Here is a 23,688-nt window from a genome sequence, read left to right on the forward strand (position 1 = left end):
CCAGTCCCAGCTCCTTTCCCCTCAAGCCTCTGTTTCTGATGGGTGACAAACCATCGCAGCTTCAAAGGCACCTGGAAAACCAGGGCTCTGCCAGACCTCCAAACACCCCCCTGCAGCTGTCTGCATAAGCGCAAAAAACCATTCCGATTCTTAAGCCTTGGAAAGACAAGGTTAACATCCAGCTGTTAAAAGGATTATTCTGTGCATGTGCGAGCTTGGCAGCCGAGCAGGGTTGTACATCCCCGTGAGCAGGGTGGATAAAGGGGACTGGCCGCAGCCATCGGAGCTGACCTACCGCAGCGGCATCACAGGCATCCTCCACGGGAACCTGGAAAAAGGCTCAAGGAAGCACTAGAAACTGTACAAGAAGAGAAAGACACGGAGATAAATGCTTGCTAGAGGAAGAGTAGAGCAAGAGAATGAGAGTCCCAATAAAAATGAGGGCTGGCAACAAGGAATCACAGAATTCCAGAATGTCAGGGACTGGAAGGAACCTGGAAATCATATCCAGTGCAATCCCCCCATGGAGCAGGAACACCCAAATGAGGTTACACAGGAAGGTGTCCAGGCGGGTTGGAATGTCTGCAGAGAAGGAGACTCCACAACCCCCCTGGGCAGCCTGGGCCAGGCTCTGCCACCCTCACCCCAAACAAGTTTCTTCTCAAATTCAAGTGGAACCTCCTGTGTTCCAGTTTGTACCCATTGCCCCTTGTCCTGTCACTGGTTGTCACCCAGAAGAGCCTGGCTCCATCCTCCTGACACTCCCCCTTTCCATATTGATCCCCAGGAATGAGTCCCCCCTCAGTCTCCTCTTGTCCAGCTCCAGAGCCCCAGCTCCCTCAGCCTTTCCTCCCACGGGAGATGCTCCACTCCCTGCAGCATCTTGGTGGCTGCGCTGGACTCTCTCCAGCAGTTCCCTGTCCTGCTGGAACTGAGGGGCCACAACTGGACACAAGATTCCAGGTGTGGTCTCCCCAGGGCAGAGCAGAGGGGCAGGAGAAACTCTCTCAAAAGGTTGAGAGTGAGACACAAACAGCCCCTTGAACACGAGCAGATAAAGGGCACAGAGTGGGATGAGCAGCACATCCCCACTGACAGATCTTCACCACACACTGGGGCAGGGCAGCCTCGTCTGCACACACTGCAGGGCCGGCGTGCTGAATACAAACCAGCCTGATGAAACGCCCTGGCATTCCAGTTCATCATCATCAGCGCCAACTTAAGCGACACCCCACCTGTCCGCCTGTAAAACCCGAGCTCTGCGCAGCTTCCTCCGAGACAACAAGTCACACAACGGCCTGGACTCCCAGCATCGCGGCAGATGCGTCACCCCGTGGTGAGCTGAGCACTGTTTCTGTGGGTACTGACCATGCAGAGATCGGCGAGAAGTCTGACTCAAAGGCCATCCCACAGCTTTTCAGTTTTAAAACTGGTCTCCCCATCTCACATGACAAGAGCAAATGTTTGAGACAGTGAGAAAAGTACCTCCAAAGTCACAATCATCTTCCTGCACGTGAGCCACAGGCTCATCCCTCTGACAAATCCCACAAATGAGCAGTTTTAGCCTCAGTTGTCTCAAGAAAACTGGTTGAAATGAGACAGAGAGATTTACAGGCCCCAGTTCAAGAACAGTCAGTCAGAATTCTAAGCTGTGGAGGCAGCTGGTGCTGCAGCACACAACTGTACCAAGTGCTTCAGCTTTGCTGTGACACCGAACTCATTCTCTTAGGAAATCTCCGTGACAAGCTCTCCAAGACGGTGCCTTCCCTATCGTGCTACACAGCGCTCAGTAGGTCAAAGATGCGGGGTAGAACAAGAGCCAGCAGCACCCAAAAGAGGAGAAAAAACGGGCAGAGGAGTCCACCTGCAAAGAAATCCTTTCCTACTGACAACTTGTACCCGTGGAAATAAAGCCTAAAGAACACATACAAAATGTGCTGCTCCAAGCCCCCGGGCCTGCACCATTCTTCCCCCGGGCTGAGTTTGTGCTCGCAGCGCAGCTGCCGCGGGCAGGGCCGGGATCAGCTCCGCCCGAGCAGCCGGGGGCAGCGCACGGCCCGGTGCCCGCCCCGCTCCGGGAGGCCGCCCGGAGCTCCGGGGCAGCCGGCTCGGAGCCCCCGGCCCCGGCGGTGGCTGCGGGAGAGGCCGCGCTGCCCGGGAAGGGGCCGCGGAGACCCGGCCGGCCCGAGCCCCGGCTGCGGCTCCCGGAGGACACCCCCGCGGCGGGGCCCGCCCGCCCGAGCCGGGCAGCGGGGCCGGGGGCGCTGACAGGGGCCCGGGCCCCCACCCCCGGGACGCCAGAGCGCGGCCCGGCCGCCTCGGCCCGCCCAGGACGCCGCCGCCGCAGCCCCGCGCCGGAGGGAGGCCCGACCCGGCCCCAGCAGCGGCGGGTAGACCGCGGCCACCCAGCCCGGAGCAGACGCTGGGTGCCGGTGCCGCCCCCGGTGCCGCCCGCCCCGCCCGGTCCGGTCCGGTCCCTGCGCCCCCCGGTACCTGCGGCCCCCGCGGCCCCTCAGCGCGGCGCGCGCCGCCCCATCGCCGGCTCCTGCGGCCGCAGGCACCGCCCCCCCGCGGCCGCCCGCCCTCACCGCGGAGCAGCCGCCGCCCGCCAATCGCCGTGCCTCACTGCTTGACGTCAGCGCCGAGCCAACCAATAGACTGCAAGGAACCCAGCCGGCGTCGCAACGCGACCCCGCTGGCGACAGCCGCTGGCCAATAGTGACCCGGCAGGGCGGCCGCGCCCCGCCCCCTCCCGGCGCCCCGCCCCGCGGCCCCGTCACCTCAGGGTCTGCCCGGCGGGGCGGCCCCGGCGGCGGCCACACCCGAGGGGACCGAGCGGTGACCCAGCGGCGCCTCCTGCCCTCGGGCCGCAGCTGGACGGGCTCCCCCGGCCGCGCCTCGGCTCCCGGCGCCTCACGGCTCGGGTGGTTTTCATGGAGGCAGCGATCGCCCAGCCAGCCCCGTGGAGGAGCAGGGAGCGGGAGCCTCCAGAGAACAACGACCGTCCTGGGGCGAGGGGGAGGGCCCCGTCAGAGCACCTGCGCCCGCCAGTTAATTACTGAGGGTAATTAACCTCATTAACTCCCGGCGAGCGGCCCCTAAAGTGTTCCCACGTTATTCTACAGTTGCGTTTGGAACAGAACTTGGCACACACGGGCTGATTTGGCAATCTTTATATCCATAATACAGCAACCATGCACAGAAATCAAGGGATGTGTATATTTACAAAGTGAATTGCACTTAACACAGGAACCAGGAATAAAAGTAAATAAAAGGAACGTCTCTTCTGGGTTGTGTAAAGGTCCAGTGCTATTTATAGCCTACAAAGCCTGATGTAAAACACTCCTGTGCATTATCCAACCAGGTTAAAATGAGAATTACTCTTCATTGAGATGGTGCAGCCCTGGAGATACTAATTTCGTGGAAACATTCCATCAATCACCATTCAAACTGTATTAAGACTCTATTAAGAGTCTGCCAGTCAACCTCAGCCCTGACTCACTGTATTTTACTTAAAGGACAGTTCATTCTCACCTCTAATTACCTGATTTTTCTTATTTGAAATTCAGCCCCCACCTTTAATACTGTATTTCCTAGTGTTTGGTTTTTTTAATGAAGTAACTCAGTCACTCATTAAGATCTTTTTTTTTATTCTACAGTCCAGAACCTCTAAGCAAGTTCTCCCTGCTTGGACAGGAAACTCACCAAGCGCAGGTAAGACTCACCCACTAACAGATGACGTCCCCAACCTCTGGCCCAGTACAGCATGCAGGAATCTGGGAAGCAAAAGACCTCCCAAACATTTTTGCAAGCAGCTTTTGGTAAGTGACCTACTCGGATAAAAGGCACCGACCAATCCTGGCACGTCCAGCTGAGAGAACTCTCCTGTTCGCACCAGAACACCCTGTGACCGGCCGTGCCACACGCTGCGTGGTCATTACGTGGGATCTAACAGAACAGCACCCAAAGGGGATCTCAGGGTGCCGTGGCCTTTTGCTGCTTCCAACCTGCCCGAAGTGCTGAGAAGCAGCCACAGGGGCAAGAAGGGGCCACGGTGCCTTTTCCTCTACCAAATTTTCATGGTTTCCGCAACATACATTAAAAAAATCCTTTCAATGACGTAGCAAGCAGTCACTCATATAAATGTAAAAATCCTGTTTACCAGTATAGAGCTTTAAAACTTGCCTATGAACCCAACTTTCTTGTCCTGTGCAGGCTACAAACTCCCAGTGGAGATCCCAGACTAACTCACCTGCTCTGTAAGCATCTGACTCAATAGGAAGAAGTTTGAATGAAGCAGTCTGCCCAATTAATTTATTTTCCCAGTTACCTGTTTGTGTGGTCACCACCAGATCACTTATGTGTTAATTTTGGCCTTTAATTTCCCCATAATTAACAGGATAGTTAGCAGAAAAGACTCCTGTCCAATTCTACATTGGAGGACCTATTCTAAATATTAATATCAGTTAGGAGCCTCCAGCTGAGGTTTCTATCACTGATGCTGGCTGGTAAGCACCCACTGCTTTTTAGTGTTATTTTTTAATAGTTAAATCAAAGTCATCCTCAACATCCAAGAAAAGCAAGTATACCACATGTTCCTTCTTTCACAGGCAGCTCTCCCGTCATCAGGAGTTTTACATAAGCCAAATTCTGCCCTCAAACCTCTTACAGCAGATGGAAAAAAGCTGGAACATTTTCTGTTTTCCTGACAGTAACACAAGAGACACAGCCAGTGAAGTGACAGTAGGAAGCAGCCCAGGTAAGGCTGCATTTAACTGCTATTTTCACATCAGGAAAGCACAGTTAAGGAGTCCGGCCTGTTGGAGAGCTGCTCTGAATGCCAGACAGCTCCTCACCCCTCCAACCTTCCTCAGGATTCCCCTCTGCAATTTCAGGAGCCATCACCAACAGCGGGTTGGGCTGTAGCTACACTTTCTGAAGAGCTCATGCTGCTTTCAGCAGGACACCGGGGCACTCAAGATCAAAAGCATCTCCCCCTGCCCACAGGAAGATGGTTCTACCAGGCAGAACTGCTCCGCTGTCCTTTTTCTGTTGGCTTTGTGCTCGGTCTGGGCAAGAGCGTCTCATACCCACCCAAGGGCTACATCTCACTGCCTGGAATGCAGCTCTGCAATCTGGGAGAGGCGACACCTTGTCTAATAACGTGAGTGACCACAGCAGGTAAAACTACCGCTTCGTTTACACATGCTTCTCACACCTCAGGTAAACCAAACGGCCCTGCAGCAAAAGGCAGGAGACCTTTCCACACCACAAAACCAACCTGGTCCTCCTGGTGTGACCGTGCAAGATCCACCTGCCCTGAGGGAGCTCTGGTCAACGCACAATGGAGTCACACAAGGGCTCTTCAACCCTCACATAATTTAACAGCACTTAAGCCCTAGACATGAACCTTTTCTTGAGACTCTGAGGCAAAATAGAGAGCCTTCCACAAAGTTAAAGACTAGAGAAAGTCTCTTTTAAGAGACAAGAAGTGACTAAGCTGCTTCTCAACTTCTTGCATCAGGCCAGATTCTAGAAACTTCATATTAAGAACAGGATTTTCAGAGTGAACATTCATAGATCACCCTGAGCTAATACGTCCTCTTAACAGCATGATTCTTCCTCACGCTGTTCAACTCATTTCTTTATAAAAGGTTTTGCTCAAAAATGAAGGAACCCAGCTCCGCTAGCATCCACCTGTTCTTGAATGAAATATTTTCAGTATCTCAGAATTTTCCACTCTTTCTGACAGTGTGCTCATCTGCCAGCCTTTAAATCCTGGCTGCACATGGCATTCCACTCTAGGACCACCAAAAAGGAGACGTCTCCAGTGTCCACTGGCTGCACCTTCTCCCAACAGGATGCCATAAATTAAAATACCAAGTGTTGAAAGCGCTTCCCAACCCAGGACACCCTCAGACAGAGCCCTGCGGTGCCTGAAGAGGAATTCCGATCCTCGATCGGTGGGATGAGGCTGCAAGCGCACACCCTTCACCTTGAGCACGTCCTCTAAACAAAGTCAAAAAGCGGAAGCACTGGGCACCAGGCGCAGCCTTTGCCGTGAGCTACAGCCCTCGAACGGTACGAAATTAAAGGCATTGGTCTGGAAATCTTATACAAGAAAAGCCATCAGAGTTAACCGCCCTTAATTTTATTACATAACCAGACAGAACAGTTGAGACTGGAATGTCAGATTTCCCCTTCGAGCACAATTCACAGTTTCATGTTTGCTTTGTATCAGAAAAGTCAACTCACTCATCTGCAGGTGGGATTCGGCAGGTGAGGCACAGCAAGAATTCACTGCAAACTGCTTCACTGGCCTTCAGAGAGCAGCAGATGGTCTCCAGCTCTTCCTTTAGATAGTGTCACCCAGTACTTGCCTCATCATACCATTCAGTGTATACCGGAGGGGATGCAGGTGTGTAAGAGCTAGTGAGTGAGGAAAAGCCATCAAAAGGATTTGCACAAGCCAGCGAGCGACCAACCACCCGAAGCTGTGATAACACTCTTCCCATTCAGCTAAACAGAGTACGAGTAGTTAGCCCTGCTGATGACAAACCCGTTACATCAGGTGAAGTACAATCATTTGAGAAGTACAGTCGGCAATTCAGTAAAACAGAGTAAGAGGAAAACAACAAGTTAGTAGTTATTATGTGAAATCTTAATATTACGCATTTTAGTAGAGGTCAAGAAGATTATGCACAAGGTCAATAGTGAAAGATCATGATGAGAAAGTTCAAGATGCTATGGTTCTGCAGGAGTTTTACAAAATGTATAAAGTATTGTGTTTCTCTACAACAACCAAAACCCTTACAAGTGCAGGTATATACATGACATGAAAATATCGCTTCACTCACTCAAACAGGGAGAGGAGAGATCTAGAGAAAAAGCAGCATGCAAAAAAATCCTGGAGCTATAGAAGATCCCGCTTGCAGACACTGATCTACAGTACAAAATAAGCCTGACGAAAGATTCCGAAATCAATATGCTGGCACTTACTGTACAATAATGTTAACTGATTAACATAAGCCATGAATAAATATTAAGCCGCTCCGTAAAGCCTGCACGAGCAGCACAGGCGTTCGTGGTGGCAGAGAAAGCAATGCAGACACACTTCATTGTTCCCAAATAAAACAAGGATAGAGAAAGATTTCCCAAGCAGGGAACGGTAAACTACACAGCCAGACTAACTGTATTAGGGGTAATTACATTATAAGTAATGTTATTTTCAACAGCTTTTTCATGTGTGTGCAGCCACTAAAAACCTCACTGTGAGACTCTATCAAGGACAGAAAAGAGAGCATTTGGTAGGACAGCTATTTCCTTTTAATTTCTCCCTCATGTTTACAGAAACGCAAGAAAAAAATCTGACTATGGGAGGAAAAAACCTTGTCACCTCAATGGAGTTATTTCTTCAAGTCCCCATGGTTTCTCTCCCAGAAAAACAAATAACCACAAAAATAAAAACCAAAACCGTTTGAGGAGAGTGTTTCATGTGATACTACCCAGCAGCAGATGTTCCAACACAAACACGTCTATCAGATCAGTGCCTACATTTCAAGCCCAAAAGTCAGCACATGAAGGGATTTGGGAGGCAGGGGGATGTTAGCCCTACGATTAAAGCTCTAAGATGAAAAGGGAGATTTGGGAACGGGGGAAAGGAGGAAAGAAGGAGTCACGGAATCACAGGAGAGAAGAAGTGCACACAAGTTTCTAAATGAAGCACAGACGAAGTGAAGGGCACAAGAGCCATCTCCGGGAGGTCACAGGTTCTGACAGCACTGGAGTTTGTTGGATTTCTGTCCGTCGGTGGTTGGTGGGACGCTGATGTCCACCACGTTGTTGCCGGGAGACTCATCATGCGCAGACCGATCGGCGATTTGCTTCTGCGAAACAATGCGGTAGATTTCTGAAACGAGAACACAGAGGTTAGAGCCCAGAAAGGCATCGCCCTCCCCAGAGCACACGGAACCACAGAATGTCAGGGGTTGAAGGGCCCTGGAAAGCTCATCCAGTGCAATCCCCCCATGGAGCAGGAACACCCAGATGAAGTGACACAGGAAGGTGTCCAGGCGGGTTGGAATGTCTGCACAGAAGGAGACTCCACAACCCCCCTGGGCAGCCTGGGCCAGGCTCTGACACCCTCACCGGGAACAAGATTCTTCTCAAATTTAAGTGGAACCTCCTGTGTTCCATTTTGAACCCATTGCCCCTTGTCCTGTCACTGGTTGTCACCCAGAAGAGCCTGGCTCCATCCTCCTGACACTCCCCCTTTCCATATTGATCCCCAGGAATGAGTCCCCCCTCAGTCTCCTCTTGTCCAGCTCCAGAACCCCAGCTCCCTCAGCCTTTCCTCACACGGGAGATGCTCCACTCCCTGCAGCATCTTGGTGGCTCTGAAGACGGCAGAGTAGGCTGCCAAAGATGCTAAAACCCCCATACTATAAGATATTAACTTGAAAGTTGTGAAAGAAAATGTAGCCCGACCAGCTACGCTGTGTAACACCTGCTCGAATGGACACACCAGCTCCTTCTGGAAAAGTCATTCAGACATTATTCCTCGCTGCCTTCCACAACAGCACTTCCTATCACATTCTTTTTCAATATCCCCACAAACTCCTATTATTAAAAGGCTTTTTCAATGAGCAAGCAGCAGGAATGCTCATTTCTAAAACACGGAATATCTTATTTTTGATTAAAGAAAAAGTGGGCAACATAATCTAGAAGCACCAATCAACAGGACGCTTGCAAAACGTCACCGTGCAGCAGCGGTGACAGTCTCTATTTTACACTTCAGCTGCTACCAAATGACAGAATTTGCCTATTCTGTAACAAATCAGTTTTCCCTGCTATGACAGCAAAAAGCCACATGGTTCATAAAGCCCCATATTCATCCAAAAATGCTTTTCCCGAGGTAATTAATTTATACACCTGAAAGTACACAGATCCACAAAGCTGTAACTGCTGCCAGGTTAAAAGCTTTCAGGAATAAACCATTTCAACTGCATAGTTAGAAGAAATATTTTAAGTTGAAAGGTTTTTAAATTACTTATTTCACTGACTATAAGTACTTGTTCCAACTTCCCTCCATTGTGAGACAGGAAAAGGGCAAGAACCTCCCTGGAAGTCTGCGGTAAATATTATGGTCACATTCATCCAGCCACAGCCTCAAAACGGCAACACTCAAAGTCTTTCGTAAGGATTAAACATCATGAGGGACAATGTGCTTTGTTGGGGTGGGTTTTTGTTTGTGGGTTTTTTGGTTGGTTGGTTTTTAAGGGTTTTTTGGGGGAGGGTTGGTTGTTTTTCTCCCAGTCTTTAGGGGTCACTCAAACTGGTGGCCAGCGAGGAAACTCCCGTCCTGCTGCTCCCACCCCACTGCTCACACACATTGTCCCACGTTTCTTTCCCTCCCTTCGCAGGACGATTCTCTCCTTTCAAAACAGCATTTTCAGGACTACCCAGTCTCACCAGCCGCATCCCCACTGTACCTGAACTGGACAATCTCAGCACTTTGGGGAGCCCAGGATGCTGCAAAGAGAGCAGTTTGAGTTCAGTTTACCCAGGTCTGACCTCAGCTCGAGTTCTGGCTCCCTAAGTACATCACCTATTCCTAATCTGTCAGGCTTTTTGCTTGGAGGAGCAGCTTGGCTGTCCCTTTTTCTCCTGTCTGCCTCCTCTTGGTCACCTTCCTCTAATTGCAACGCATTTCTAGTACCAGAGTTGACCGGCACCAGGCCAAGCAATCCCAACACTTCTTACTGCTTCCCCGCACCCCTCTGCAAAAGAAACCAAAACCAACCTGCCTTACACAATTCAGCATATTAAAACTCAGCCTTTTCCCTAGTAATGGGCTCTCGTTTGTGCATAGTCAAGAAACAAGAACACAAAGTCAATTCTTTGGTCAGTATCCAATAAGCCACAAACACGTCCTGATAATCAAGTAGCACCAGAACAAAGGCTCCTCCTCATGTAACTGAAATCAATATCTGGTCACAAAAAAGCTCAGAAAACGCTCATCTTGAGGTGTTGTGGGACGTGTAAATCAGGCACAGCTTCACAAAACAACGTACAGCAGTGAGACTATAGATACAGTTTGTCAGTCCAGAATTCAGCTATAATAAGCAATAGTCAGGAATTGGGATCTTGCCGATTCTTCATGTTCACCATATGGATCTTAAAGGGCTTTCCATGAGATAGAACAAACACACTGACAAATTATATGGCATTTTCTTCTCTTTAGAGCAAGATTCTGAAGCCGTGGGGCAGCCAGAGGTAGAGCCATCTGACAGCCCTCCTCCTATTCAGATAGGATTTTAAGGTTTCATTTTAGGAGTGGAAGACAATGCTCTGAAACATCAACAGGTGACTCCCTGTCATCTCAAAGGGTATTTTGAGATACAACTGCTGCAGAACACGGAGCGAAAGGCAGAGCCTGCGCAAGCAGAGATGCTCAGGTGCACCAGGGTTTGTGAGCTCCCCTCCATCCTCTGGAACACAGAACACTAACGCATACGGTGCTGACACACACACACAAAGCCTAACTAAAATTACAGTAAGATTAGGCCAAAGCCCAAGTTTGGGAAAAGTCACCCATCCCAGCTGAATTAACAGATGTGAGCAGCGCTTATTTTAAGCATCTCTCTTGCTCCGTGTGCTTCCTTCCCACTTTACTGCCTGTAGGCCACGTATCCCCCGGCTCACAACCTCCCCACACCAGCCCCGTCCTCCTCCTCCACCCTCATGACCACACAACCCACACTTGGAAGGAAATCAGCAAGTTCCCCACGTGCTGCATTTAGCCTAGAACAGAGCTGCACTCTGCCAGGGCCAAAGGAGCATTCGAGGGCTCAAGTTTTCAACATACCAGCTGGAAATGCTACTAACAAAAGTGCTTTGGTCACGGCTCAGCACGGTAAGGATGACTTGCTGGTGTAGCTACAGTAATAAAGCTTCGCTGGTGAATCCTCGCCCTCGTGTGCAGTGGGGTGCTCCCTTACACCAGGGCCAAGAAAATACACACAAGGCAACAACCCCATCCTAAGGAATGGAAATTATAAGCCCATTCTGAAATCGGAGGAAAGCCCAGAGTACAAGCACCTGGAATAGCTCCGATGCTACACACAGCGGACATTCCCACACATACAGCAAGACTGACGCTGCAGCTGGACACGGTGCACTCAGCACTCACATCTCCAGCTGATAAATGTGCTGAGGAACATTCTTGGGCACTGGAAATCATAGAGCTCGCTTTGGCCTGTGACCACTATCACGTTCTTAGACAGTTCCTGGGACGCTTCAGGGACATTCCCAGAAAGCAGCTCTTGGTGCCCAGTCACCTGCAGCCATTGCCATTGGCTGGGAACAAGACTTCAGCCAAAAATATCATCAACAAGTTTGTTTTGCTGCAAGAGAGCACATGAATGTTTAACTTCCTAGCATGGCAAGTTCAGAGAAGGGAACGGAGCTGGTGAGGGGCTGGAGCACAAGTGTGATGGGAGCGGCTGAGGGACCTGGGGGTTCAGCTGGAGAACAGGAGCTGAGGGGAGACCTTCTGATCTCTGAACTGCCTGAAAGGAGCTTGGAGCCAGGGGGGTCGGGCTCTGCTCCCCAGGAACAAGCGCCAGGAGCAGAGGAAACGGCCTCAAGTTGCGCCAGGGGAGGTTGAGGTTGGATCTGGGGAACAATTTCTTCCCCAAAGGGCTGTGGGGCATTGGAACAGGCTGCCCAGGGCAGTGCTGGAGTCACCATCCTTGGGCGGTTGGGCAGACGGACATGAGGTTCTCAGGACATGGAGCAGGGACAGGGGTGGGTTATGGTTGGACTTGAGGGTCTTTTCCAACCACAATGATTCTGTGATTCTACAGCCACAGGTTCACTACAGGGACAGAACTACCAGTGCTATTGCAATAGCTTAAACTTATGGAACACCAGGAGACTCAAAACCTCCAGATTCTTGGGCAGGAAGGTTGTGTGGGGTGGGAGGCAGAACACAAAGGTAGGACTAGAAGTCTGGCAAACAAATAATCATTCTGAACATTCATTTCCAAAACATTCTAGATAACCGCAAAACATGCCCATGAAGAAGATCCACTGACTGCGTAACAAACCGTACCTGTCAGGATGTTCTTGAAGGCTTCTTCTACATTTGTTGAATCCAGGGCAGAAGTTTCAATAAAAGATAAGTTATTTTTTTCTGTAACAAATAACAAGTGGTTCAGTTAAAAAACTTTAACAGCACTTTATTTCACTTTTACTTTGCGGTTTACACCTTTATTTTTAGGCCGAATCAGCCAGGGCACAGTGCGCTTTATCTGTGTTCCTGTCCCACTAGAGCGGCCGCCGCACCGTTTATTCAGCTCGGGCGCTGCGGCAGCATCACCTGTGACTGCTGCCTTCCCACCATGTGAGGACGTTCTCCTCACTGCAGCCCTGGCTCGCTCAAGCAACGTGTTTCCCCGGCCTTGCACAACATTATTCTCATTAGCTATAGCTCCCGCCCAGAGGTACCTTGAGCAAGAGGGGGGGAAAAGCACATTGTGCCTCCCATTGCAGCCAATGTTCCTCCTAAACCCCAGAAAGATCAACAGACCTATACTTTTCTAATCAGATCCCACCTCCAAATTACAATTATTACTAGTATCACAGTATTTTTTCTTTCCTCTTACAATGCAAAAGATTAAATATATATATATATATATATATATATATATATTTAAATTGTGATTAACACCCAAACATCACACCTAGAACGCTACAGGACCACCTGCCCAGATATAAGCAAATTTCAGTCACAGCGCTTAAACAGCAACACCTGGCCCATCACTGGCTATTTAAAACAATCTGAGCAGGGAGTTAGGGCCAAAAATAAGACATTGAACCAAGTGACCATGATAACACACTATCTAGGGTGCCCACTAACTCGTTTTGCTTCTCGTATAGACTTCGTTTCTCACTCGTCTGAAAATGTAAAGTGGTTTTACTAACCGCAGGGCACTGGCTTACTGGCAAACTTGAGAACAGACGTTTAACCAGGCCCTAGTAATATTCCTAGAAGGATTTTAAAGGCTGTACATTTGAATTCCACCTCCAAGCTTGCCAGCCACACAAAAGCAACCTGAATGTCCCTAAGACTATAAGGGCAAAAGAGTATTTGGCTGTTTTCCCAGTGATCTGCAAGCGAGAAGTAACGCAGTGGCACAGCTCACATAACCCGCTTGATTCCTCCCAACACCTCCAAATCTGATGATCATTGCACTTAAATGAAACTAGACGACACTATGTGTCTGCTCTGGCACAGAAACTACGGCTACAGCAACTAAGAGAAGGTTCACTTGCAGCTCTCCACACTGACACGGAGAACCAGGCCTCTAGGAAGGAAGGAAGGACATTTTGTCTTGCGATATTTTATATTTATATTGTGACATTTTCTCTTCTTCTTACTGTTTCTAACCTTGCTAGAGGAAGCGTTTAATCTTCAGCTACCAGGCAGCTCAAGGACAGCGTTTCACAAACACGTACTACCACTGGATTTAAAGCAAGACAAACCCACGGCCACACGTGCTGTTTAATCCGCCAAGATATTTTCATTTTAAAAGAAAAACCTTAAATGTGTTTTAGGGTCCCAAATAAAACTTGAAGGTTGGAGTTGAGAGCAGCAGCCCGGAGGCGCTGCCTACAGACCTGCGAAGGCCCGCGCCTCGTCGGTGGGCACGGCGCGCAGGTGGCGCAGGTCGCTCTTGTTCCCCACCAGCATGATGACGATGTTGTTGTCCGCGTGGTCTCTGAGCTCCTTGAGCCAGCGCTCCACGTTCTCGTAGGTGAGATGTTTGGCAATGTCATAGACGAGAAGAGCCCCGACAGCGCCGCGGTAATATCTGAAAGCACAAGGCAGTGAGCTTTGTCCAGCCCCTGGTTTCTGATTCTATACTGGTGCCTACTAAAACATTAAATCCTCCCCACTTTGAAAAAGGTTGTGCTGATGCAAATACTGCTGTTGGGGATTTTTTAAGCCTAAAAACAAGTTCCAAATAACAGGTATTTTTAACAGCATTCCTAAAAATTCCAGTGTATGTAACAAAATCCTGAATAGACTGTGGAAGCCACGACATTTTTATTCTGCTGAAACAGCGAGCGGGAAAACTCCCAGTGCAGCTCAGCATCGGTACCGCTAGAAGGTTTTTGTGAAGTTATAACTTTTCTACTAAGAAAATAGTCCTTAGTAAAACATCACTATTTGTTGCTTATCTTCCAAATACCTCCTGTCCCTCTTGAAAATTAAAGAGGGGGACTCTGGGCTATTTGACGCTTATCCACAAGTCCATAATCTGAGAACAGTGCAGGTTTGGGTCCGTTTCAGCTCAAGCCAAGGGCCTGGGATGGCACAAGCCAATCTAGACCAGCAACCCTGTAGCGCCCGTGTTTCTCTTCCACACAACGCTACCGCATCTCCTGCTCCGCCAGCACCCGTCCAACCGGGCGCTGAACCCACTCAGGGCACCGAGTCAGCAGAAAACATTCGCTTTTTGCTGCCGGTTGTGGCGGTGCCGGCGGAGCCAGCTGAACCGGCCCAGTGTGTCACAGCGGAGCCCGTGCCAGCGGCGCAGCGCGAGACGCTCCCATTCCCACCAGCTGCGGCTGCCGGAGAACAAAACTCCACCAGCAGCTCTGCTGCTCGGCTTTTGCAGCAGTAAGAGCGACTTAAGGGTCACAAACCTTCAGAAAAAACACGCTAAGAAAAGACGGAAGATGAAATCGCCGCTTCCATCTGCTTCTGCGTGACTTTGTTTTTGCGTTCCTTCCTTACAGCTGATTCCCTTTGGGCTCCACGCTCTTTGATTTTTCTCCCATCTATTCTACATGCCGCTGTTTCACCTCAATGAAAAAGGTTCTCCTCACCTTGAGTTTAAAACAAATGGCTCCATCTGCGTATGACTCAGAAACAGGCCTGTACCTTTAAAAACTGATATAAATCTGTAACAATCATACAATTTCAACTCGCTGCTCAGAATATGCCCAGGATAAAACCACCTTATTGGCAGGCCTAGTTATTTTTCTCTTCTAAAAGATGCTTTTGCCTGCTATCTGCATAGAAACGTACACCCAGGGGTTTCATCTCAAGCCAGTGTCGGGATTAACGAGGTGCTGTACACGAAAGCATCTCAACAGCGCTGTTTTAAACTGGGATGTGCCCGACGCTGCAGGGTCAGCATCACCACAGTTGCTTTCCTGCTTGCTCATTATTCAGCATCCACTCTCAGACCTGATTTTCAGGGCTGTGACTAACTCAAAGTCATTGAGATTTCAAGGGAGTTTGTGGCTGCAGACTGGCCTATAAATATCCTTAATCTCAAGATCCAGGGGCCAATGAAGACCAGAAGCCACGGGCATTATGGTAATTGCTGTGCCCAGACCAAAACTTGACGCCAAACTGTCCCCAGTTCCATCAGAAGTGTCACTCACTGCACATGATGGAAACAGCACAGCCGGGGGTGGGTAAAAAAACCCAAATCGCAGGACTCCAACAGGATTCCCCACACTTTGGATTTATGCCGTCATTTTTGCTGTCATTTTTTCTATCATAGCATCATTAAAATCTAAAAATTACTTTCATTATATTAATCAGGGAACACAAAAGTATTTGCTGTTTAACGAGCTGGATCTACACTGATGTACGTCATAACGATTCTGCCCTGCGCCCCAAACTTGTTTTGTTAATTCTCTCCTCACAAATTCATCTGAACCAGCTCTAGCAGCGTCCTGCTGCCGGGCCGGCACTCACGCTGAGGTGATGGCGCGGTACCGCTCCTGTCCCGCCGTATCCCAGATCTGCGCTTTTATTGTCTTCCCATCCACCTGGATGCTCCTGGTGGCAAATTCCACCCCGATGGTGCTTTTGCTCTCCAGATTGAACTCATTGCGTGTGAAACGGGACAGGAGGTTGCTCTTCCCAACTCCGGAGTCTCCAATCAGCACAACTGGGAAAAAGAAAAGATGTTATTTTAGAAATTAATAGTTCACAGCAGTGTTTTCACAGCGCGGTGGTGATACCTGCCTTGCGGGCAGGACCCGCATTGCGCAGCCAAATATTGGAGAAAATGATGCTAATGCTGACTCCAGCCCCAAAACAGCCCCCGGCCCTTTTGTTACTAACAGATGGAAATGAGAAACCGCTGCAACAACTGTCAACAGCCAAACGTGGATCTGGAGGCCAACGCACCGCCAGGAATCAGCGGCGACTCCGAGTCCCCTGCGCCCATCACCTTTTGCACAGGAAGGATGCGACCACGATTAACACAAGAACGTGGCAACAGGCGATCTGTCTGCCTGACGGAAGCCTGTGTATGGTATAAACCTGCTCTATTTTTAATTAAAAACCAAAAAATTAACTAAAACCAACCACACACAAAAACCCACCACCGCCACTGTAAGTAACCCTAACCTTGTAAGTAAGCAATACTTGCAGTCTTACTTTGGGTCATACAGGGTGTTTCTTTTCAATAACTGAATTCATAAATAAGTTCACCACAAAAATGTTTAAAAAAAGATGAAAAATCAGAGACATTTGATACTACAAAGATAAAGCAAAGCAGAACTTCCCCCAGCGAGTCCTAGTAGATTGCATGAGAAGTAAAAGATGAGCTAGAAAATCTCTGCCTCCACATGAAGTGTTGCCATGTTAACAGAAAAATGTTAATGCGGAGATCTTCAGCACACAAACCGCAGCTTTACTGAACGGAATTGTGAAAATCAAAGGTCCATCTTGCAGTAGGAGTTTCCCCTACTCTGGGGCTGCAGCTCACGGCTCTGGAGGCACAGCCCTGCGACTCAGCAGGGCCTGTTGTGACAGGACAAGGGGTGATGGTTTAAACTAAAGGAGGGAGATTCAGGCTGGACATGAGGAAGGAATTGTGGCCCTGAGGGTGGTGAGAGCCTGGCCCAGGTTGGGCAGAGAGGTGGTGGATGAACCATCCCTGGAGACACCCCAGGCCAGGCTGGACGGGGCTCTGAGCACCCTGAGCTGGTGAAGATGTCCCTGCTCATGGGACACGTCCCTTCAACCCAAACCATTCCATGATTCCTGCTTGAGTTGCCTCACACCGGCCCCACCAAGCCGTGATCTCCATGAGACCGTCTCACCAACAGCTCCAAAGCCGAGATTTGTCACACTGGGTCCTTTACCGTGCCGCTAACGCAACCACACACACTTTCTTACATCCCTCTATTGCTGACTAGAGCAAGAAACAAGACTAAAAGCAATTAAGCCATGCTCCCTTATTCTCACAAATATCATATCACGTATGACTTTGGTAGTCAAGTAACAGTAACCCGGCTGGAGCAGAAGGAGGCCAGGCAGCTCCATGAGGCTTCTTCAACCTTGGAAATATTTCCTACTCGGATTCAAAGTCCAGATCTGCTGATCTTCCTCACTCATGCAATCTGTTTTTCCTATAGAAGAGCAAACACGGGCAGAAAACATTCTCGATCCCTGCGCAACAAATTGCAGAAGACTTTCCTTCAGTAGACGCTTCCAGAATGAGCTCAGAGCTCTCCCAGGGCCAAGGATCACGCTCGGCTTTTAGTGTTATTACAGGTTTGTTGTGCTCAGGCCGTTGTTTGAGGACACAGCCCTGGCAGCGTGTTGCTCCAGCTCAGGAACCTCCCGCCCCTGAGAGCACATTCCCAAATTCCCGCTGTAGCTCCCGAGCTGCACGGGGAGATGGTTGAAACGCTCTGGACTCCTCAACACCCCCCCAGCATTTCATCCGCCTGACAGCACAGACAGACGGACAATTGTGCTCGCGCAGCTGAACGGTCACAACAGCGGCAGGAACGGGCGGGCAGCGGATCGTGGCAAAGCGCCACATCTCCCCGCCCGCTGAAATCAGCTCCTCGCCGCGCTGGCAAACGGCCTGAGCCATTTTTTAGGGTATGAGAACAGAGATAGAAAAAAAAAAAATGATGTTATTAAGAGTTCTAAGTCCAAGGTTTCTTTAGCGTGATTTTCCAGACAAACAGCTTTTCATCACTAATTCCACGGGGCGCTCCAAGGACGGGCCGAACAGAGGTCGCCCATCCTGCACCGCGACCTGCGGCGGTCGGAAAACCCTGGAGCTTCCAACTGCTTCCCAAGGGAGTCACCTCCTCGTGAACCTGCACCGCCGTCTCTCCGCCTTCCAGCCACCTCCTGTCCGCTGGCGTTTGGAAATTTGGGCACAAATCGTGCAAATGGCTCCCAGGTCAATAACTCTGTCACAGGAACAAAATTCAGGGGGTCCTGTGCTATTTAAGCTGGTTCCTGGATTGTTTCCTGCAATGGGCAGCAAAGCACCAGCCTCCCCTTGACCTGCTGCCCCACGTTCCAGCAGAGATCTGAGAGCATTGGTGAGAAGTCACTGGATGCACAAGGACCAAAGGAAGGTGCTGAGATCCCAACTCGGTAAATAACGCTCTCTCTGTCTTTCAGTCTCCAAGTGCTTCTTGTTCCTGCTCAATCTTGAGCATTAAACAAGGATTTTTGCTTTCAGGAGAAACACAGACTGGAAGCCCCCATGGAGCTAGAACCCACAAGTTCTTATTTTCTATGGGAATTAAGCAAGAAGATACCTGCAAGATTCTGGACGGAGTGATTAGACCTTGGGAAAGTTCCTACATTTGGGAACAGGCCACCGGACAGCATTGCAGGAGTCTCGACGGAGTAGAAAACAAAGTTCCAAAGCAGATATAAGAGCCTGAATATTCCCTAAACACACCTGAATGGGTAAAGTCTGAATCGGAACCACCCAGACCCACAGTCCCAGCACCCGCTTCGTACACGGGATCCTGGTGCAAAGCAGGCGAAAAGCAGAAATAAAAACCCAGTGTTAGTAAGAAAAACAAAATCCAAGTTTAAAATAGAATTTTAAATAAAACAGACTATTAATTTGGGAAAAAATTTCTTTTGAACAACCCAAGAGATTAAAACTCCGTCTCCAGCAGAGACCACATAGGCAGAGCTCATTATAAATATTAGCTACATAAGGTTACCAGGTATTGATGACTAATATGACACACATTTGTTTTTAATAAGCGCAGCCTTTGTTAGGCTTAAGCTTTAATCGGCGCAGCCTAAATCCCCGCAAAGGTAGAAGAAAGCTCTTTTTTCCACGGGTGTTTTTCCTTCCTTTTCCATGAGCCAGCACACATCTGCACAACCTCACACTTCATTTCTAAAATAAACACTGATAATAACCGATCTTCTTGAGAGGAAAATTAACGCACAGTTCACATTTTAATAGGTACGAGGCTTCCGATATTTCAACAAATATTAAAAGGTCATGAATTCAATTCCAGATCCAACCCATTCAAAACTCAGCGTGAAAAGTTCTTGCTTTTTAACCACCAAACTCATTGGGAGCGGAGCCCGAACCTCGAGCTCCATCACCCACACGCAGCCCCATCGCTCTGCACACACAATCCGCTCGTTCTCCCCAAGCTTCGCTCAGTCCCTTTGTTAACAAACCACATTTTGTCGTGATCAATAAAATAAGCAGCTCTGACCGCCGGGATGCACAGAGAAAGGGAATCGGGAATACAGAGGCACCAGTCTAGCGGAGCAGCCTGGCTATAACCACGCTCGCATCCCCAGGGTGCCGCCAAACCTTGAATTAGATTTGCCTCCTGTGTGCTGGACCCGATAACGTTCATCTGTCCTGCAGCCCTATGGAAGGGCTGGTCCTAACGCACGGACGGACAAACAGACAATGTGAACACCAGAGCTCCTCACAAACTCACTGCAGACTCCTTGGCCACTGTCAGCCCTGCACAACTGTTTCACAGGCAGAGATTCACATGAGAGAGATTACCAATAAATGGGGCTCTTCACCTTTTCAACTGTTCATAAAGCTGGTTAATATAACCTATGCTAACAGACAGATGATCCAGATCCACTATAGAAAAAAAGTTTAGATTGTGACTTTAAAGCAACACTGTGTTCAAGCGGAGCCATCCTAAACAATGCTACAGTGCAAGGATGCAAATTCCTTAAACAAGCGCAACTGTAAAAGCTAAAATCAGAGTCCAACCACATTTCCTTTGGAAATGGGCGACAGGGCAAAGGGTCAAACCTTAAATTTAATAAAAATAATCCAGACTGCAGCCCTTCCCCACCATGACTCCTCCCTCTGACACAGGGAGTTCAAAAACCATCTAAGAAGGGGCTAAACCAGCAGTCTGTCCAACCCATGGATATGATTTTTTTCATTATATCAATTTGCTTGATATTTAATTCCATAACTGGCGGCGGCAGAACGGAAACGAAGGGAAGTTGGTCCTACAGCAGACACCTCACCCCATTTGGCTCCATTTATGTTCATTATTGCTCACCTAGTCCCAAAAAGCCTAGAAGGAAGGAAAGATAAGATGAGTAGATAGAAAAGGCCGCGGGTTTTTTGTGACTTTATTTAAAAATAAACCCAAAGCACACACAGAAAAGGACAATTCTCTGCCCCATGTTTCATTATTTTAAGTGCTACAAAGCGCACCAAGTCACTCCACAGTATCAACGCAGCAGCGCGGCCCCGACCAACCGGCTCTAGGTCAAGTTTAACTCCAGATAGAATTAAAAGCGCATTTCAAAGTGGCCTTAGTATTTTTAAAGATGAGCGCAGTTTTGCCTACCTAATTGCTTATCCACAGAAGGAAGAAAACAAAGTTACATGTTTAGGCTTTCAAGTTGCTGCCTATTAAACCACTTGGGAAATAGATGGCGGAACGACTTCAGAAGAAAACTAGTTTAGACCCGGACAGTTCAGCATATTTTCGGAGGACAGTCGTCTGCTTTATACGCATGGAAGAAATACGGTGTTGTTTTTTTCCCCAGCGTCTTATAGACTGTAAAAAAAGATAACGCCAAACAAGCAAATACATCCATAAAGTATTTCCAACGGATGAATAATTGCTCTTCCATCAACGAGCGAGTGTGGAATCACTGCTGCCCTTGTTAGGGGCCAGGGACATACAACGTGCCCCGACATAAACTGCAGGGGCATCTTCATGGCAGTAAAGCACAAACACCCCGAGACGGTAACGCTAACCTCGCCTTTTCTAACGGGGAATTCCTGCGATGGATCTGAGGATTTCAGCCACGCTACCAGAGGAGACCGGGGTAAAACGGGCTGGGAAACGCGGAGGTGAAGGTTTTACACTGTTCCTCAGCGCTGTGGGTGCTCCGGGTGAACCCGGCACCTTCACACACACAGGACACCAACAGCAATACAGACACCTGAGCCAGCACTAAACCCACCCACGGTTATCGACCCCAAATGTCACAAACACGGGGACAGAAGCACTAAAATAACGCCAGGCAAAGCCTAATAAACGCTATGAACCTTCATAGCGCTGCAGGAGTTCTCCACGGAACCTCAAGTTCTTTCTGCTCCAGCTCCACACCCGGAGCGACCTCCCGGGCGACCCCCGCGAGCGGCGCCGCCGCCGGGCACAGCCCCCGGGGGAGGCCCGGCCCCGCTCCGGCCCCAGCCCAGGCCCGAACCTCCCCCGCACGCCCGGGCGGCGCCCGCCCGGCTGCCAGCGCGCAGCCCCCGCCGCGCCGGGACGGAAAGGCCCGCGGGGCTCCCCCGCTGTCCCCCCAGCGCCGGCCCCGCCGCGGCCGGGGGCGGCGGGCGCTGCCCGTAAGGCCACCCCGCGCACAAAGGCCTCGGCGGCCACGCCGGGCCCGGGGCAGCGCGGCCGGGAGGGCCGGGCCGGGCCGGGCCCAGCGCCGCCGCGGGCCCGCCGAGGGGACCGGGCGCGGGCCGTACCTTTGAACAGGTAGTCGTACTCGTCGTCGCGGGTGCCCATGGCGATGGCGGCGCCGACCCTCTGGCTGCCAGGCACCGACCACGGCCCAGCCGGGGGGGCGCTGCCGCCGCCGCCTATCAGCGGCCGCCAGAGCCCGCAGGAGGCGGGCGGCGCGCCAGACCTATCAACGATGCCCAATAGGCGACGGGATCGCCTCTGACTGGCGGGCAGCGCTGCCCAATCGAAAGAGGGTAAATCGGGAGGGGCGGTGCTTGGGTGTCTGGGCAGGGTCCGTGCGAGACGAGGCGGGGTCGGGGCGGGGCCTGGGGTGGGCGGGGGTTGTGTGTGGGCGGGGCGGGGGGCGGGGTCTCGGGAATGCGCAGGGCGGGCACCGGGGCGTGGGGCGTGCGGAGGGTCCGGCCGTGGGTCAGGGGTTCGATCCCGGGGTCGGCGCAGCGCAGGAGCCGAGCGGGAGAGCGCACGGAGGGGCCCTTAAACCACCCTAGTGCTCGGCTGCAGCTCAAACCATCGCGCCCTGCACGCCTCAGCTTTGCTTTGCCGGTTGCTCCCCGCGCCGGGACTGATCCTGCCCCACACAGCGCTCAGGGTCTCACCTTCCTGCGTTAAATACCAGCTGAAAAAGCTGTTCTGGAAAAAAAAAAAAAAAGCCCAGCATGGTGACACTACTTGTTCCAGGAAAACATTTCCCCTTTTCTTTTTCCTGGTGTGGCTTGAAGCAATTTCCTGCATGAGTTGGTGATAACAGCAAAAGGCCATTCTGCCACCCGGGCAGCACTGCTGGCTGCATTGGACACACTTCGCCTTCGTGACGGCAGAGCTGCCGCAATTCATCCTGCGAGCGCAGCCCGAGCTGCAGGGCCGGGCACAATGAGCCGCTCGGGGTGTCCCCCTGCCCTGGTGACCTCCCGTCCAGCCTTCACCCCTCACAACGTGTGCACGCGGTGTCGCGTCTGCGTTTAATGTGTGTGATTTGTGGTTGCGACAAAGCCTCCCGGGGAAGACGGCGGCTCCCTCCCCTCTCTGTGACGCGCAGGAGCTCGCTGTGCTCGTTAAGCAGATTCCTCGCTTTCCTGCGCTGCGTTCATCACGGCTCATCTGCCCTACTTTCCCCGGAGGAGCCTTTAGCTGCCTAAGGGATTAGTGGGGCTCCAGCAGCACATGGCTGAGGCAGTGGGGAGGAAAAACATGGTATTGGAATTATTTTTGCCAACCTCAGAGGCTCAGAGTGTGGGGAGAGGTGGTGGCTCAGACCTCCGAGCTGCCCTCGCCTTCCCCTGGGCACCTGAACACCCTGAGCAGGCAGGGTCATGCATTTAAAAGGTCCCATTTCCCAAATATAAGTTCTAATAAACATGTGGGAGCGTGCAAAGAGGCAGCACCCAGACAAACAGCTGTCTGTCAGCAGGGGAGCCACTGAAAACCATCTTTCTTATGACCTAGGCTCTGAAAAGGGGGTGAGAAACAGAGCGTGCTGCAAACGCGTTGCAATCCCGCTGCCGTGCTGGGAGGCTGCCTCAGTATCTCCGTCAGATATTGGGCAATGGAAGCAGCTGGGAAAGCCAAAAATTATCGATCCGGGGGTCTAAGGAAGATGTAACCTCAGCCCCCCAATGGGTCGAGCCGGTTGCTCCTCTGACAGCGACTGCTGAAGAAGCGGGGAGGAAATTTCTCTTTTCGCATTTGCTTTGCAGTTTTGGTGCTCACACACAGCTCGAGGCACCGGGCTGTGAATCCTTCCCATGCCAAAGGGAATTTTAACCACCAGGACCTGCAGGAAGGCATCGTCACCTTCTCCCGGCGATGCTGTTCTCATCCCCACGGGACCACAGCGAGTAGCCCTGTTGGGTATTGACTAGAGAACGCCCAGGGAAGCCGAGCATGCAACTGATG

At 50.7% G+C, this 23,688-nt stretch overlaps 2 protein-coding genes across 2 annotated transcripts in view; both read right to left on the minus strand.

Annotated features, from left to right (window-relative positions):
* MARCHF2 (membrane associated ring-CH-type finger 2) overlaps window positions 1-2,612 on the minus strand; it is a 41,410-nt gene extending 38,798 nt beyond the window's left edge. Inside the window, exon 1 of the mRNA XM_082072398.1 lies at window positions 2,494-2,612. The gene's annotated coding sequence lies outside the window, so the exon portion shown is untranslated. The remainder of the gene's footprint in view (window positions 1-2,493) is intronic.
* A 545-nt stretch (window positions 2,613-3,157) lies between these two features.
* On the minus strand, window positions 3,158-21,954 carry RAB11B (RAB11B, member RAS oncogene family). The gene is made up of 5 exons (XM_082072016.1): window positions 21,798-21,954; window positions 15,782-15,977; window positions 13,684-13,877; window positions 12,116-12,196; window positions 3,158-7,909 (listed from the first exon to the last, which is right to left on the minus strand). Exons 1-5 carry the CDS (start codon window positions 21,835-21,837, stop codon window positions 7,764-7,766), a joined length of 657 nt encoding a protein of 218 aa, XP_081928142.1. The 5' UTR covers window positions 21,838-21,954; the 3' UTR covers window positions 3,158-7,763.
* Between the last annotated feature and the right edge of the window lie 1,734 nt (window positions 21,955-23,688).

This window comes from Streptopelia decaocto (genome assembly GCF_964273445.1).
Source record: "Streptopelia decaocto genome assembly, chromosome: 24".
Lineage (NCBI taxonomy): Eukaryota > Metazoa > Chordata > Aves > Columbiformes > Columbidae > Streptopelia > Streptopelia decaocto.

Bases quoted from the DNA above. Each gene is read 5' to 3' on its own strand.
- RAB11B (XM_082072016.1), bottom strand. From the start codon at position 21,837: ATGGGCACCCGCGACGACGAGTACGACTACCTGTTCAAAG. The intron at 13,878-15,781 runs GTGAGTGCCGGC...TTGTGCTTTCAG, and splicing joins TACCGCGCCATCACCTCAGC to ATATTACCGCGGCGCTGTCG. The intron at 7,910-12,115 runs GTACGGTTTGTT...TTCTCGTTTCAG, and splicing joins CTTCAAGAACATCCTGACAG to AAATCTACCGCATTGTTTCG.